Raw genomic sequence first — 16,909 nt, forward strand, 5'->3', positions numbered from 1 at the left:
GGAATACATGCATTGCTTTATTAAAAAATGAATAACAAAACACAATGCTAAAGAGGGGGGAAACATTAAATACATCACAAGCCTCCTTTTCTTGTTAAAAGTTTTTAAAATTACACATTTCTCCTCCCAAAACAGAGAAATGTAGAAACAAGGAGTGTATCAAAAAAGAATACTCAGAAAAGAGGTCAAACCCACACCCCACAACTTACAGAAGGGTTCAACTCAATGCACCACTCACTCAAATACCTTACATGATTACATACACAACTAGTTCTATGTTATTGCATATGTGCAATTTATGTTATACACTTATCAATAAGTGACTGCCTGAATAATTCGAAAAGTGACCAACTCAAAAGAATTTGACATATGCAACGAAAATTTCCTATCGAGAAGTTGTACAATAGTCCCTTCGGTGATTATTTACAGAAACACATCGCTTTGGTTGTTCGTTGTAGTGAAACACACAAATTGGGTGTTGTTGAGGTTCAACCTGGAGATATGCTTGCTTGCTGTCAAGGACTGTTTAGATTTATTAGGTCGTCAACAACATCAGCCGAAAAGCCACTGGGTTGAAAATCAGACCGGCGAAGGACATTTGGCTGGGGATGGTCAGAGTTGCTTTGTCTGACCTTTGTGGGCAAAGGCTTGGCTGAAATGCAGTGCCGCACACGGACACGGTGACATTTTCTTTCTGTTGAGATGCAACCGCGGACTTTGATTGCCAACATGACTTCCTTATCCTTGGCATCTTCACACCAAGAGGTTTGAGGAATTCCATCAACGAACTCCTCAAGTGTCTGCCGATCTTCATGGTGAACTGAAATCTCAACAATTTGGTCAGGTACAATGACGCCAACTGCAGGATTAACCTGTTGAAGTTCAACCCAAATACATAAGATTCTTAAAAGCCAATATTTAGAGTGAAAATTTTAGCTTAAGAGAAACAGTAAATAGGCTCTTCATTTAAGGACAACATGCTAGAATAGCAGATTTTGAAGATACATTGGGACCCTAACCCTTTCTCAAATGGAACTTGGTGTTGGTCTAACCATATCCAATTGAGTAAAACACAGTTCTGAATAAGTCCATTTCTCTCATTTACCACCGATTTCGTCTTCTCATTTAGATAAAAAAACATGTTTCACTGCGACATTTTCTTCATTTCCATACTTCCGTCTTCTGCAATAACAAAAGGCTATTGATGTATCATACATTCTCTGTGGTCTAGTTAGCTTTAAGGGATCACAACCAAATAAGATGCTAAGGGAGGCGTAGAATTTCTGACATTCATGAGAATGTTCAGAATGACTGAGCTGGTTGTGACTTCCAATCTTCCACCTCTAGAAAAAAAATTAGAAAGAGGAAACGTAAAAAAAGAAAGGGGGAGAGAGGAATCACTACGGGAAGTCTCACAACAAAATAGAACCCTGGCCATCAATCCCCAGGCACTACAATGACAGAGAAGATCCAAACCTCTACTTTAAGAAGTGGAAGTTACCTCAAGCCAACGAGGGAAACCAAAAGAACCTCTTGGACGATAATCAAACACTTGCCCATCATCTTTAACAGTGGACTCGCCTTCACAAATTATTTCAAAAATAGCTTTGTTTTTCCCGCTCTTATTTGTAATGCGCAAGATGGATGCATCCAAGTTCATGAGGATTATGTTATTTGTGCTGACTATTGTTTCTGGAATTCTATTAAGTTCCCGAAGCATAAGCACGACTTTCTCGTCTGATCTAATGATTTCTCCATATTCTTGCCTTCTCACTGATTCATCCACTCGAGCAATCTCCACATTGAATATGCACCTTACAGGTTTGTGGTCACTATCTGTCACATCCATGCAAGCTTCATACCTGCCAAGGAGAGGCTTTTAGAAGAGTAGGAACAGAGTAAACAGAAATATATATATATATGAAAAAACAAAAAGAAAAAGATGGCAAAAGAAGAAATGGTGGGCAATGATTGATACACATAAATATGACAAAAGAAGAAGTGTGTGGGTGGGGGAGGGGGAGGGGGGGACAATTATTGAAAAGCAAATAGAGAAATGAAAGATGAAACACCAATTTTTGGTCTTACTTAGTACAAAGAAAAACAAAATGAACTGGAGGAAGAAAAATAAAAGCCACAGAAACATTATATGAAAAACTTACTGCAGAACTGATGAGACGACAGGACAATCTAAGCTGCAAGTGGAACCTGAAGTGGAACGGCTATCACGATACAAAATCCTGTCACACCAGGCAGGAATCCGCTTCTTTTCACCAGAGTCATACCCTTTAAATGAGACATTATAACCAAATCAGACATTCAGAAGAGAGAAACACAGGAAGGGCAAGAGAGATAGAGAGAGCAGGTGAGAGAGGGAAGCGTTTACATTCTGTCTAGAAAATATGAAAGTCAAGTGCAGAACTGATAGCTACAGGTACCTGCTAAGCCATTTTGATGCCTCTCAAATTTGTATGTTGGAGGAAATCTGATGACTGCTTCACGCATTCCTTGGAAGACATTCCCAACTTCCATCTCTGTATGCAACTGGTCCCTCTCTCTAAGCCAATCAAAGCTCCTTTGGGAAATAAAATCTCTTGCTTCATCATAAGAAATGCCATCAAGCCGATAGTTCAAGTCACCAAGAAACACAACCATATCTGCCTCAGAAAGCTCAGGAGTTGCTTCTGCAGAGTTAAACGCACCCTGACAAGCATAATTCAATGTTTTTTTTATTCTGTACCAATTGAAATATACTGCTCCAAAGAAGGAAGCAAATATTTTAAGAAGACTATTATAGACTAGACTATTACTCCCTCCATCCCTTTTTAGTTGTCATGTTGCGCTTTTCGAAAGTCAATTTGACTAATTTTCAAAGTTAAATTAGATTACATTAATTTGATATTTTAAACTAAAAATTTACATAATCAAAAACTATACGAAAAGTACTATAAATCGCAATTTTTTGCATCAATATGATGAAAAAATACATCGTAATATATTCGTCAAAGTTCTTATTGTTTGACTCTAAAAAGGGAACCATGACAACTAAAAAGGGACGGAGGGAGTACAATTTAAGTAAGTACATACATTTGCACTGCGAAGCATTTGAATCGCAGATGAGACACCAGCTGCAACAAGAAGTACCAATGGCAACCGAGAACCATAAGCAACCCAGATTAAAAACATAGAGCAGGCAAGCAAGCAAGCTGAGAATAGGTATGGCACCATACCAGCTGCAACATTGAGAAAGTTTGATGGTCGACTAAAGATCATACTTCGATAAACATGGTCAAAATCAGCATTCCGGCGACCGACAGCTTCTAGATGTGCAGCAAAGTGACAGTTCACAAAGCACACAGTACGATCATACACTCTCATCCTCAATCCTACGGCTCCCTGTGTGGAGGACCTCAACCAAAATTAATACCACAAATAAGAGAATAGTATCCATACTTGTCAAAAACACCAAAAGAATTAAGGAATGGTGATTAGTAACTCCCACATTTGCATAATAAGGGTCGCACAAATAAATTGTTTCAATGGAAGCTCAAGATTATGGTAGTATTATTAATGTTCATATGAAGAAACTTACAGTTAGAATAATTGTATTCTGATAGAATTGTGCTCCTTTCTCTAGTGTATTAAAGAGCTGTAAATGTACTTTTGGTGGCTTTTCTTTTTCGGCACAAGCTTGACTTAGGTCAGACTCCCTATGTTGCCCATTTTTCAACAAGACATTCCAAAAAAGCCCAGGAAGAAATCATGCTTAATTTTATGACAAAAGCCTAGGAATTGTTGTAGGGTGATTCCAAGTAAGAGAGAAGTTCTAAATCATAACTTACCTAATTCTGTTCTCTTATGTTTCTAAATACAACTAGTCATCACCAAACAATTAATTTTTTCTCAACTTTCAGCATAATATAATTAGATCCATCAAGAAACAGCAAAAAGGAGAACACAACCACACCTTGTTCCCAATTGCACGCCCGAAACCACAAGGTACTGCTGCAACATCAACATCACCGATATAACGACTAATATTTCTTCTGACCCTGAACAATAGTTTTGATTTACAGATATCAGACATGTGTACAAATAGAGGCCCCAGATCTTTTTTTTTTTTTTCTGATGAAGTTAGAGGCCCCAGCTCATTAGATCATTTATTCATCAAAAGGAAATTGTTAAGATAGACATCAAATTGAACGTGCAAACCCTCGTTTACATACAAAATAATCAGGAAAGTTGACTTCATTCATCTGACTACAAATTGTGTTCCATAATTGGAATAAAGGATGAGTTAGGGTTAAATGGTCTGTCTTTTTTCATATGCAAAATAGCTGGAACTCGTGCTATAAGTCGAAAGAGAAGATGCAAAGAAAAGTTATTTAGTACAAACATATTGCATCTTGAGGTTGGTGTTGACGAAAAAATTCTTGATGTGGGTATCTAAAGATTGTAAACTTCTCGTTACCAGCCATGTATTGAATTCACATTTCATATCAAGTCATGTGAAACCTAATGTGGGTCCTCTGAAGCAGAACACAAAGAACCCAATAGTATGAGCTGACAACGTCAGCTTAAAAGCTAAATACCAAAAGTTACCCAAGATTTGTGCACTGGAATCAGGATCCATAAGCAATACCTACCAGACAGAAATAACCAGGCCCGCCAACTGCCTGAAGCCAACACGGATGAAAGTTGATCCCTCATCCAAGGTTTTTCCAATCATTTCCAACCACCATTGACCAGCAGTACTTCCTTCAAGACCCACCTGCATCTGAAATGTGTTTTAAAATGTTACAAATTTTCATCTCTTTTATTAGTATGTCTAAAGGGTTATAGTATAACAAAGAATGCAACTGCCATAACAGAAACCAGGATGGATAGAAAAAAGTAACCCACAGCTAAATAGGAAGATGCAAGTCTAGATCACATCATCTTTATCCTAAAAAGGCTCTTTGAGTTTAACTAGAGCCATAATATAAAATTACATGTAATTTACAACATTAAAAAGACACTTTGATGATATAAAGTAGTTATGTCTTGTCTTTACCATCAGGACAGGGTGATCTATTTCCTTGTATTTGCGCCTTTTCTTTCCAGATAAGTACAAACCCCAGCTTTTCTATTTATGACATTTCTGTAGTTGGTATATTGAGAATAATATTTCACGGACTAACGCACTGAGAGAAAGAACAGAAGGAAAAACAGTATGTTCAAGTAGATCATGAAATCATTCTAGTGATAAGTTTCTCACTAGATGATATTTTGACCATTCTTAGGGTCAATCAGATTTTAGGAAAGAAAATTCATGTAACTTTTTTTAATAATTGACAATTAACGTAACCTAGAGAGAAGACAAGCATGAATTAGCATCCTTTAGACCCTGGCATCTTTAGAAGGTTCTCATATTCTGCGTTGAATACACACACACAAATATATAAAAGCAGATTAGCTAATAAGAAATGAACTTTTTGTAGTAACTTGTTTTTATCCTGTCTAGCTACCAATCAAAATTATCAGTATTTTGCCCATGGCATCATTCAGCATACAAAGTTACCTCCAGCAAGAGAGGTTTGATGGTCTTAAGAAAATGAGCGACTATATGGTGTTTGGATGCGATAACAAAAATAAATGTTCTTGAGCATTAGAAGCACTTTCAAGTGTGACTAAAACTTTGACGACTCTTCTCGTCCATATAGTCACTGGCAAATTAAAAACTTCTTCCTCTCATTTACAGGGTTCTTACCATTTTATAGCTTAGTCGAACAACTATCTAGACATTTCTGAGAGAAGAAAGTAACACCAGTTTAGAGAGAGAAGAGAGGATAGCTGGGATGGGGAGAAAAGAGGGAAAGAGAAATCTTACTGATTCTTTAGCAGCAGACATTGCAAGAAAACCAGCACCCATGTCCACCTCCTGCAAGCCAACAACAACAATGCCAACATCTGCTGCTGCAGAACCTAACCATGATATAAGTGAATCGGGAGAAGCTCTTCCTTGTCCAACATTCCATGTACCAGCCAATATTTTAAAATTCTCTAGCCTAGTATACAAAAATTCCTTGCTAGCTAACTCCGAACGCAGAATACCATCCAGTGGTGCAGGAGATATCACACTCCAACCCCGTATACCACCATGATTAGCCAAAGAGAAAGCGTAACCTCCACCCACAGAAAAATCTATTACAGGGCTACTATGAGCTATCCATCCTCCAAGTAGATTACCACTAAGATCCAATACCTGAATATAACCACTAGCATAACCTACCCAAATCCGTGACCCATATGTGCATAAGCATTGAACAGAGAATGTGTGATACTGGAAATCTTGCAAGCGATTGCCATTTCTATCCCATTGGACAAGTAATCCATTGGAACATCCACTCCATATCATTCCATCGACTGCAATGATCAACGCTTCAGTCCTCCGGTTATCTTCTCCAAATCCTCCTTTTACCGCAACCCTACGGACAGCATCAGCTGCTCCTAAGATAGCATTGCGTGAACGCTGAAAGAAGCCGATAGAACTTTGAGACTTGTCCTTCTTTGAATTGGACACAACTTTCATCCTCATTTCATCTTCAATTACAGGATCTACTGCTGCTAATATATTTTCAACCTGACCATCTGTGTTAAAGATTTTCAGTAACTCTCGAGTCCGTGCATCCCTGCAAGGCAAAAGCAATTGACAAGAAACGATCAACATATCAGAACCAGATGACCTGAAAATTAGATTTCATTTCAGAACACACACAAAATCTAACAGAGCAAAACCTTAGACATGCAAATATAATCTATCAGATGCACTACAGGTTTACAACAACAGCATATCCAGTGTAGTGTAGTCCCACAAGTGGGGTCTCAGGAGGGTAAGATGTACGCAGACCTTACCCCTACCTTTGTGGGGTAGATTGGTTGTTTCCGATAGACCCTCGGCTCAAAAGAGAAGATATTAGAAGTAGGGTTGCAAGAAAAATATGCCAGCAAAATATCAAAGCAAATAAAGCAAAATACTGTAAAACACCTTGAAGAATAAGAAACTACAACAACATACCCAGTGTAGTCCCAAAACACAGTGGAGTCTGGGGAGGGTAGAGTGTACACAGACCTCTCAGAGGTTGTTTCCGATAAACCCCAGAATAAGAAACTACGTGACTACTAAAATACTACTCCATCCGTCCACTTTTACTTATCCACTATACTAAAAATAGATATCCATTTTTAATTGTCTAGTTTAGAAAATCAAGAGATAATTTATCATTTAGTTCCAAATTTACCCTTATTATTAAATAATCATTTCACACAAAGCATTGAATTTATTATATTCAAAGGATGATACAGTAAAATTGTCAATCTATTTATTGCTCCTTAAAGGGTGTGCCAAGTCAATACTAGACAAGTAAAAATGGACGGAGTCAATACTACTAATAAGGTTGTGAGGAGATGGGCTAGTGCCCTGCCTCTCCCATCTAACGGGCGACAACACTCGGATATCTACAAACTTTCTACCTGATCCTCAACCTCCACACCTTCCTATGAAGGGTCGTGTCCTCAGTGATCTGAAGTTGTCATATCCTATCTAATCACCTCCGCCAATGTTTCTTTGACCAACCTCTACCTCTCCTAACTCTTGCTATAGTCAAGAAACTCCTTACTGATGCATCCGCACACCTCCTCTTCACATGCCCGAAACAATATGACAGAAATTTAAGACTAGCACATCCATCTTAAACTAAAGACATGCCTCTGTGAGTGTATTGATGAATGGCGGAGGATTAATCGAATTCAAAGGTGGTAAGCATACCATTATTAAGTTTGTTCATTGTAACATTAAGTGATTCTAAAGTAAATGGTGTTAACAATGCAAAAACTACCAAAACAACATAAATGGAGAACTTCGTCTCCAAAATGATTCAGAAGGTACTTACCAAAGCGCAAATGACACATAACCAGCCGTCCAAACTTTTGCTCCAGAGCGATCAGACAGCATATATTTGACATCAACAGAAAATATGCTATTGCCTGTTCCATTATGCATAACTTGGCTCCTTAGATCCACGTATGACCTCTCTATCGACAAAGCAGCCATGTGCCTTTCCTCATTTATCAGAGCAATCGATTTCTCCATTCCTTCCCAAGGCCAGATCTTGATGGTACCACCCTCAGATCCAGACCACAGATCGCCTAAACAAAATTGCACATCAGAACAGAATAAAGCACACCCTTTTTTATTTATAAAGATACGTAAAAGAAAGCACACCCTCTTGAGTTACTACTACCACTAACATTTACTTTTTGTTGATTCTAAAACCGGCACTATGCCATTCCCCTTTTAAATGGAACTACTTTTACTCATCAATAAGAAAAAAGACACCAAGAAGGCCACTTTGGATATCAGTGCATCACACTGCAAGTCAAGAGTGAAAAGGAGATCCATCTACACTATTTCTGGTAGCAGAAGAGAGGCTGCAAGCTCAGAGCTTCTTCTTTCTTTCAGTAGCAGCCATCATGATAGCAAGTTGTTTTCTGGGCTACATTGAACTGCTTACTTGTGGGGAAGGATCACGGCCATTGAACTGGATAACACAGAGTATAGCTAAAGTTTCTCTCTCTCTAGTAAGGGATATAAATTCTCCAACACCATTGCACTACAACATGACTAACAACCCTCCTAATCCTATCTCATCATAAATACAATAGCATCTTAACGCCTACACTATACGAACTTATCTTCTTCTTCTATTTTATTTTTTTGATAAGTAATTAAGTGTTTTGGGAAAATCAACATTATCTTATAATCTCCTAATTTTCCCTGCAAACCACATGAAATGACCCTAAAACTTGTCAAAAAGATGAAATATTCTAAAATTCGAGTTATTTATTGAAAGCTAAAGTGATTTGGCAAACTATTCAGACAGATAGGTAGTGCCCTTTCAATTTAATAGTTGCAGCTAACTGATATGTAACCTCACTTTGACCTGCAAAAATTCTGCAAGTACATTTTTGTTCCTTCAGCACCAAAGGTAAAAAAAAGTAGTATATGAGTGATCTTTTATCCTAGGCTTTGCCTACCCGACTGCCTATTTACTACTGTAATCGCAGAATAATAAAAGCATGAACTTTTTTAACAGCTCGTATAAGATGATCAAGCACATTCAAGGGCTTACATAACCAAAGTTTAGAATCGAAAGTGCCAAAAATGCAATATAGAAACTACTTGCAATTTACACAACACAAACATTGCACAGTTGATGCAATTGCACAGATAGGTATGCCAAAAAAAACTCTAACTTTACCATAGGAAGTCATGATCATGGAAAGAACTGGACCGCGATGAGCCTGCCACGATAACACTTCTTTCAAAGCAGCTTTTCCACAAGCACCTTTCTCTCTACTGCTAGTTTCACTGTCCATCTGCCAACACATGATTCTACCGTCTTTGTGTCCACTCCATAGCAACCTATTCCCAGCATCTTCAACAAGGCACAACGTTGGTGAAGTCCTAACAGACTCCAGAAAAGGTGCAGCATCTTCAAAGTCCTCATTCTCTTCTTCTTCTTGAGCAGCCTCATACATATCCGACAAATTCCACAACCTAACTCCACACTCCGACCCAGCCCATAGCTGAGATCCATCGTCCGTACACAATACAGTCCTCAAAAATCTCCCAATTTGCCTTTCTCTCAACGGATGTGGCCGTAATTCCAATGATGGCGGACGATCAGGATGCACTGCGGCACGTACAGGCAACTTGAAAATGCCAGCACCACCACCTTTACCTGAAAACTCAGGAAGACCTTGAGACTGACTCTTAACATTACTATTACTATTAGAAGCAGCTGTTTCCGAACAAATCTTACGGTCAAGGAATTGAATCATATTATCAAGCCGTTTCCGAACAACGCCATTTTGACCTGAACCGGAACTGAACTCCTCATCATCAGAAGATGAAGAGCCGTAGAACCGGTCAAACAATTTCGGAGTTCGCTCCGTCTCATCGAAGCTAAATTTCCTGCCGGAACTTCCGACTCTATTGACATCTCCGGCGCCGGCGACGTCGTCGGAATCGGAGTCGGAGTTGAAAACGAATTTTTCACTGTAACAATGATAATTCCGGCGACCGGAGGTATTTGAACTAGAAGCTAGAAGATCGCCGTCGTCGTCGTCGATTCGAGAATCCATTTCGGTAGAAGATTATCGCGAAAATCTAGAGAATTGTTTTGGGGGATTTTGGACATAACAACGAAGATAAAGGGGTTTATTAGAAAGAAAAAAAAAAGTTGAATTTATGTTATTATTCTTTTTATTTTTTAATTTTCATTATTATTCTGTCTTTTTATTCTTTTTGTTCTTTTATGATTTTTAATGTTAATTGCACTTATTTTAAAAGAAGGTATTTAAAGTCGGGTGCGGAGTTAGAAATTGAGATACGAATTTAAAAGTATAATCAAATACAATTTAGCTTTGACTCGATTAAATTTTAATTAAAGTAAAATATATTTGAAACCTATAGTCAACTGCCTACTTTGAGTAATTACGTAATGTTGAGTTTCTATTATGAGGATATGATAAGTTATATTGTTCTGTTGTATTATTTGCTTCATATATTCATACGAAAATTTATTATTTGAATATTTTCTTATTGACATGTAAACTGACAGCCACATCACTATCCAATTCGAAAACAAGTCTCCAAACCACATGAAAGAAGTAAATCGCACTAAACAAGCTAGTGTAACAAGTTCGTTCAAATTACACACACTAAGCAAGCTTGTGCGACGAACTTAATCGAGAGGGGGTTTCAAGCGTGAAGGTGCCCTCCTTTCCCTCTATTGGGAGATCACCTACTCAATCAATTTGGGCATCTTTGCGGGGCATCGGTTTGGCATTGATAAGTTGTTTTCTATAAGACATTTGTCAATTAATTGAGTAACAATAAGTCATTATCATTATTGTCGTAGGACACATGTCTCTTCGAAATGAAAATTTAAATGAATTATTTAGAAATTGTCATTTTCCATGTAATTCTCTTATGGGACAAACATTATCTTACCTTTTCTTTTCTTGTAAATTTATTTGGTATTTGATTCTAAATTGAATAATATTTGGAAGCAATATAGCATTATTAGTTAAATTAAAAACTTTATCATTGAAATTTCTAGAGATAGTTATGGATAACAATTGGTATATATTAAGACCATGCATTTATGTTTTTCTTGTTCATAATTCTTTTATTTCTTTTTTTTTTTTGGAAAAAAATAATATTAATGTTACTCTTTTTCCTTTTATTAAAACAAAATCTAAGTTTATTTATGTTTATTTCAAATGTAAGAATATTATATAATAAGAAAAATATTGTTTGACTTGAATTTTTTTACTTTCTAATAAAATAATATAAAAATGGGATGATTCTCAATATTAAAACATCTTTGTTCACCTATAAATAATAAGATATCAATTATCGAAATTGCTCAACTATATATAAAATATTATTTCCTTAATAGTAGTTTAACAATTATTATGGTGACACGATGTTGGGTTGGAATTCTTCAAAGTACGGAGTCGTTTTTGTTAGAGATTTTATTATTTAATATGAAATTTCTTGACGTCAATTCAAATCTAATAAGAATTTTAATGTAAGTATCAAACGCCGAATAAAAAAAAAAAAAAAAGATATTTGGAGGATATTAGAGTATAATTTATCCTTCCTTTATCTATATTTATTTCTTCATATTCGATTTGACATATTCCTTTAAGAAATATTAAGTGAAATGATAATTTTACTTTATCATTTTCAATTATTATAAGTCATTTAAACGTTAAAGTAACTCTTGGTTTTTTAAACTAAACAAATAAAAATCAACATCTATTTTTCATATAATGGACAAATAAATTAAAAGCGAACGAAAAGAGTAATACATCATGAATTTTAGAATACCATTTCTAAGTCAAACTTCATTCATTCGTTGAAAAATTAATTGACTATTTAAACTTTTAGTTTTTCACCTAATGAGCGAGAGTTGAATACGCATCTTGTAATCTCTTTACCCCAATTCTTTTGTGTGTGTTTTTAGAAAGAAAAAAAAGTCTAACTTTATTTTTATTTTTCAAATATAGATGATAGGTCGGCAAAAAAATAATATAATTATTCATATTATATCATATGAAGAAGAATTTGCCTATTACATTGCTACGTGGAACGTGTATATATCAGATTCTTTATGTTTCATTTTTCAACAATATCTATTTAAAGGAATAAATTAATTAATACAATTATTATGATGACGTTTTATTATATACTTTTCAATAAAAATCAATCCATCCCTTCTTGCAAATTTAAGTCTTCATCAATCACACAAAGAAAAAATGTATTATTCGGTCAAAGTGTCTATCATAATAAGAACAATCATTAAAAATGAGTTCATTTTTTGGTTTAACTAGATTTATATTAATTCTATTATCTATTAAATTATTTTAATAATTCGATAAATGTTCAAAATAATTTTTATAAAGTCCGTCAATATTTGCTTAGGTATAAATATTGAAGGAAATATTAAAAGTTTAATATGGTAAAAAAAATAATATTCTTTAACTCTATTCTTAGTGATTAAATCCACAAATCTTATTTTGCTCTTGATAGCTATATTTTGATTTAGGATGACCTAATCTTTGCATTAATGACCTGCATTTAAAAACAATAATACTATAAAAAGTATGTGCGTGTATTTTATCATTCTAATTAGTAATTACCTCTAAATAAAGCATATATTTCCAAAAAAAAGTATTAAGATATTATTCACTCTAACTTTTACAAAAATATATTGAAAGTTTACACTGCGTAATTTCTCAATGTATAGAATCATTCATATAAAAAAACAATAATTACTATATCTCAGTCCCAAACAAAAAATCAATATATGTGCGTGCCATCGTTCCTTCATATGAGTTTTAATTTTTCTAGATGAATTTAATTAGAGAAAATAAATACAAGAATAAGCTAATATCCACCAAAATGTAAAAGTGGTTACAAATTAATAGACTTTTGCTAAAGTGGGCCTAAATTTGATCAAGATCATTATAGTTTTGGGCTTTAAAGTATTCAAAGTCGGCCCATCCAAAAAGTAGAAGAACTTTACTTGTACTTCACTCTCTCTCTATATATATCCTCATGCAACTTTGGGGAAAAATATAATCTATTTTGGGAAAAGGATCTACATAAATGCATATAATTTCAAGGAGAACTTTCACAAATAGACACTATAATAAACTTAATTATGCTCCATAGTTATAGTTTGCATAATTACGGGCTCTCGTTTGTATAATTCATGGATTTGTATAATTCGCAAATTTGTATAATCCGCGAGTACATTTGTATAATTCAGTTAGTTTTGTATAAACTCGAAATGAAGAATTTATACAATTACAAACATCAGAAGTGTAAACAGTTATACAAATTCCGAATTATACAAACGTGTGAATTATACAAAACTAAAAAGTTGACCCGCGTAATTATAGTTAAAAATAGATCGCGAATTGTAGTTAAAGCAAACTATAATTATGTTAACTAATTAACTAGTAAATGTTTGTTTATACGCATCATTTTCCCTAATTTCAATGGTAGGGTATTTCATATTTTGATAAACTTTTTAGTTTTTTCACTCGATAATCAATGTCTGTATTAGAATTTGATTAAATTTTCATTTGTGTTGAGAAGTCTTACAGATTGTGGTCGAACTAATTAAGTTCAGATAAACACTCAGAAATCTTATATTAGGGGTAAAAATGCTCTCTAACAAAGACAATTATCTCTTGTTATGGGTGAATGAGTACTTACCAACCGATCGTCACATTTGTTGGTTCATTTCCTGATGTTATGTATGTATATTCTTAGTAAATTAATGTGCAAGCACTTACATAGCGAACTTTGGTCCCTTGATTATTTAGAGTAGGAAATAAACGTAACTGGAAAAAAATCAAGTATTGCCACATAAATTCTTGATTTATTGTTCTAGGCACATAATTAAAAAATTGAAAAATTTCGCATATAGCCACTCAAAATAACTTAATTAGGCTCTATTAGCTATAGTTTGCTAATTACGATTCATATCAACATGTTAGGGGAGGAGAGAGGCGAGCAAGAATGAGAGAGGGAGGAGAGAGGCGAGCGAGATTGGGAGAGGGAGGAGAGAGGCGAGCGAGAGATGATGACAATTTGTATAGTTTGCATCTCGTTTGTATAATTCGCATCTCGTTTGTATAATTGAGTAATACAAATTCTGGAATTATACAAATATGATAAACTCGAAATAATGAATTGATACAAACATAAACATATGAACTTTAAACAATTATACAAATTATATTATACAAATTACATTATGTAAATTATACTATACAAAATCCGAAAACTATACGTTTCTACAAACTTTAAAAAGTTATACAAAAAAAGATTGAATGTATGCGTTGATAAAACTGAAAAACCAAAGAAATCATCGTCACACAAGTACAAACCATTGTTTACAAACACAAATCAAACGGAGAATTGTTATTTGCAAATTATACAAATGTGGCGAAATATATAAACGAAACTAATTATACAAACTCGAACCTAGCCCACGTAATTAACGGTTAATGTTAATCACGAATGATAATTATAGCAAACTATAGCTATGATGACTAATTAAATAGTATAAATTTGCTTAACCGCGTAGTTTTCCCTTAATAAATATGCTTGAAATCCAAGTTGAGTAAGGAAACAAGTGGCAAAGCGAATAATCAAATTATTGCTTGCGGATTTTTTTAAAAGATTATGTTAATTGTTAAGTAAAGAGTCTTATTTCTCTCATCTTCGGATCATTCGTAGAGTCTAAGCTTCTCATCTCATTATTATTGTCATCCTTAATTATTTGTTATTTCAATAAATTTTTAATTGTTATTTAATAATCTGACAAAGCTTTACTTGAGTTCTAATTTTTTTTTTTTTAATACAAATGAAGAGTTTGAATTTGTTACAATTACTACCTTTTGTTTAATTCCACTTGTGTTATATGAGTATTTTAAATTTATATTGTATCCTTGGTATTTTATTTTATTACTTTACTTGCTTTGTACATAAATAAAAATTAAACTAAGTACAACTATAACACATGTAACAAGAGAATTTTTTCCACATTGAAATATAATTTGTAAATTTCAATTTTACTCTTCCCTTTCCATTTTAATTTACGTGACATCGTTTGGTTAGACATGTAATCTGAAGATTTTTTTTTTTTTAAAATTTGTGATTTAAAATAAATCTCGGATATTTGTGTTGGTTATGAATTATTTCATGATAAAATAAAAAAATTAAAATTATGTTTCTAAATATTAAAATGTAACTTTTTTTTTTGGAACACGTGCTCAGCACAACTAAGCAAATCTTTGAAAGATCAATTTTGAAGCACGATTCCCTAAACTTTTCTAATATTTTTTACAATTAATCATTCTAAATATTTTATATAGTTACGATATATGGACGCTGTGAACTTGGCATTTTCATTGGCACATGGTCATGGATTATAAATATATATATATATATAATACTAGACACAGGTGTCCCTGCGCGGCACAAGCCTAATATTTTAATATTTTTATTTTATTTTAATGTCCATACTTAAATTTTTGTCATCAATTATTGATATTTTACTCAAAATAGTTATAAGATATAAATAAATATTATTGAAATTCAAAATAATAAAGTAATAACTATAGAATATTAAAACTAAAACTCATAGCTAAAACTGATTACATAATTTCAATTTTTTTTACTAATTAAACTAAAGCAGAACAAAAGAAATAAAATTTTAAATTCTTTTGGAAAAAATTATACATTGATTAAATTAAAGTAGAACGAAAGAAATAAATTTTTTTTCCGAAACACACTGAAGCAGGCACGTCGACGGAGACGTGCTTGCTTTAGGAGAACTCTCTCTTATATAATAAGAGATGAATATTTTTTAATTTTATTGTGATTTTTTATTGATTTTTGATATTTGTATTGAGATATTTGATTAATAAAAAAGTGGACGATGAACAAGTAATTTACATAAAATAACAAGTGAAAAAAGAAACAAAACACTAAACAAAAAAAAAAAAGAGAAGAAAAAACTTATTTACATTCAATGCTTTTACTAATATATTATGTTATGATTGATGATAAAAGTGAGGTGAAATGTGTACCAATTAATTATGATTATCAATATCAATTTAATTGCATAAATAATAATAATATATATTTATTAAATTAATATAAATATTAAACGTGAATGAGTTGACTTAGTCACGATTCACGAGTTAATACAAATTGACATAATTACGACTCACGAATACAATATTTTATTCACACTATCCACTGATCCATACGTTACACTGTTGGCTTTTGTATTTGTAATAATTTATTTTAAATTTAATTAAATATTGATAGAAAAGAATCATAAAGATAGTTGAAAACTTATCATATTAAAAAAATATAAAAATAGCGTGTCAAATGATAACGACAAATAGGATAATTTGATTTTAATGTATATAATACTTTTATGACAATTTTTTTAAAAAACTTATAATAACACCCTTCACCCTTAGAACAATATACTCTTTATAAAATTATTTTTTTATATAAGATAGTTTTTTCTTGGTAGTATAACAATTAACGATCTTTATCGAAATAGAATTTCTAAGATTACAAACAAGAAGTCTAAAGATATTAGTCAAATATTTTAATATATTATTCATATCAATCTTAATATTTGACTTTAAAATTTCTAAGTCCATAGTAACATTTAGTATAATATTTTTCAATTTTTTTTATAACATTAAAGAATAAAAAATTAAATTTTGTTCATAATACATAATCATGGCTTCAACGGAT

At 33.3% G+C, this 16,909-nt stretch overlaps 1 protein-coding gene across 2 annotated transcripts; it reads right to left on the reverse strand.

Annotated features, from left to right (window-relative positions):
• Positions 1–175: 175 nt before the first annotated feature.
• LOC125837056 (type II inositol polyphosphate 5-phosphatase 15) lies at positions 176–10,249 on the reverse strand. Of its 2 annotated transcripts, XM_049516196.1 has the most exons (11): positions 9,300–10,248; positions 7,932–8,187; positions 5,870–6,671; positions 4,647–4,777; positions 3,968–4,052; positions 3,231–3,396; positions 3,088–3,128; positions 2,439–2,703; positions 2,163–2,286; positions 1,502–1,862; positions 176–872 (listed from the first exon to the last, which is right to left on the reverse strand). In XM_049516196.1, exons 1-11 carry the CDS (start codon positions 10,183–10,185, stop codon positions 516–518), a joined length of 3,474 nt encoding a protein of 1,157 aa, XP_049372153.1. In that variant the 5' UTR covers positions 10,186–10,248; the 3' UTR covers positions 176–515. The 2 variants fall into 2 exon arrangements, with proteins under 2 accessions (XP_049372153.1, XP_049372152.1); XM_049516195.1 differs by having other exon boundaries at positions 3,088–3,396; positions 9,300–10,249.
• Between the last annotated feature and the right edge of the window lie 6,660 nt (positions 10,250–16,909).

Source organism: Solanum verrucosum, unplaced genomic scaffold, assembly GCF_900185275.1.
Source record: "Solanum verrucosum unplaced genomic scaffold, falcon-dt-bn FXZP01000165.1, whole genome shotgun sequence".
NCBI lineage: Eukaryota > Viridiplantae > Streptophyta > Magnoliopsida > Solanales > Solanaceae > Solanum > Solanum verrucosum.

Coding starts and splice junctions, on each gene's coding strand:
- LOC125837056 (XM_049516195.1), bottom strand. CDS start 10,185: ATGGATTCTCGAATCGACGACGACGACGGCGATCTTCTAGCTTCTAGT. Junction 4,778..5,869: donor TGTCTGCTGCTAAAGAATCA/GTAAGATTTCTC, acceptor AACACATTTCAG/ATGCAGGTGGGTCTTGAAGG. Junction 2,704..3,087: donor AAATGCTTCGCAGTGCAAAT/GTATGTACTTAC, acceptor TATGCTTGTCAG/GGTGCGTTTAACTCTGCAGA.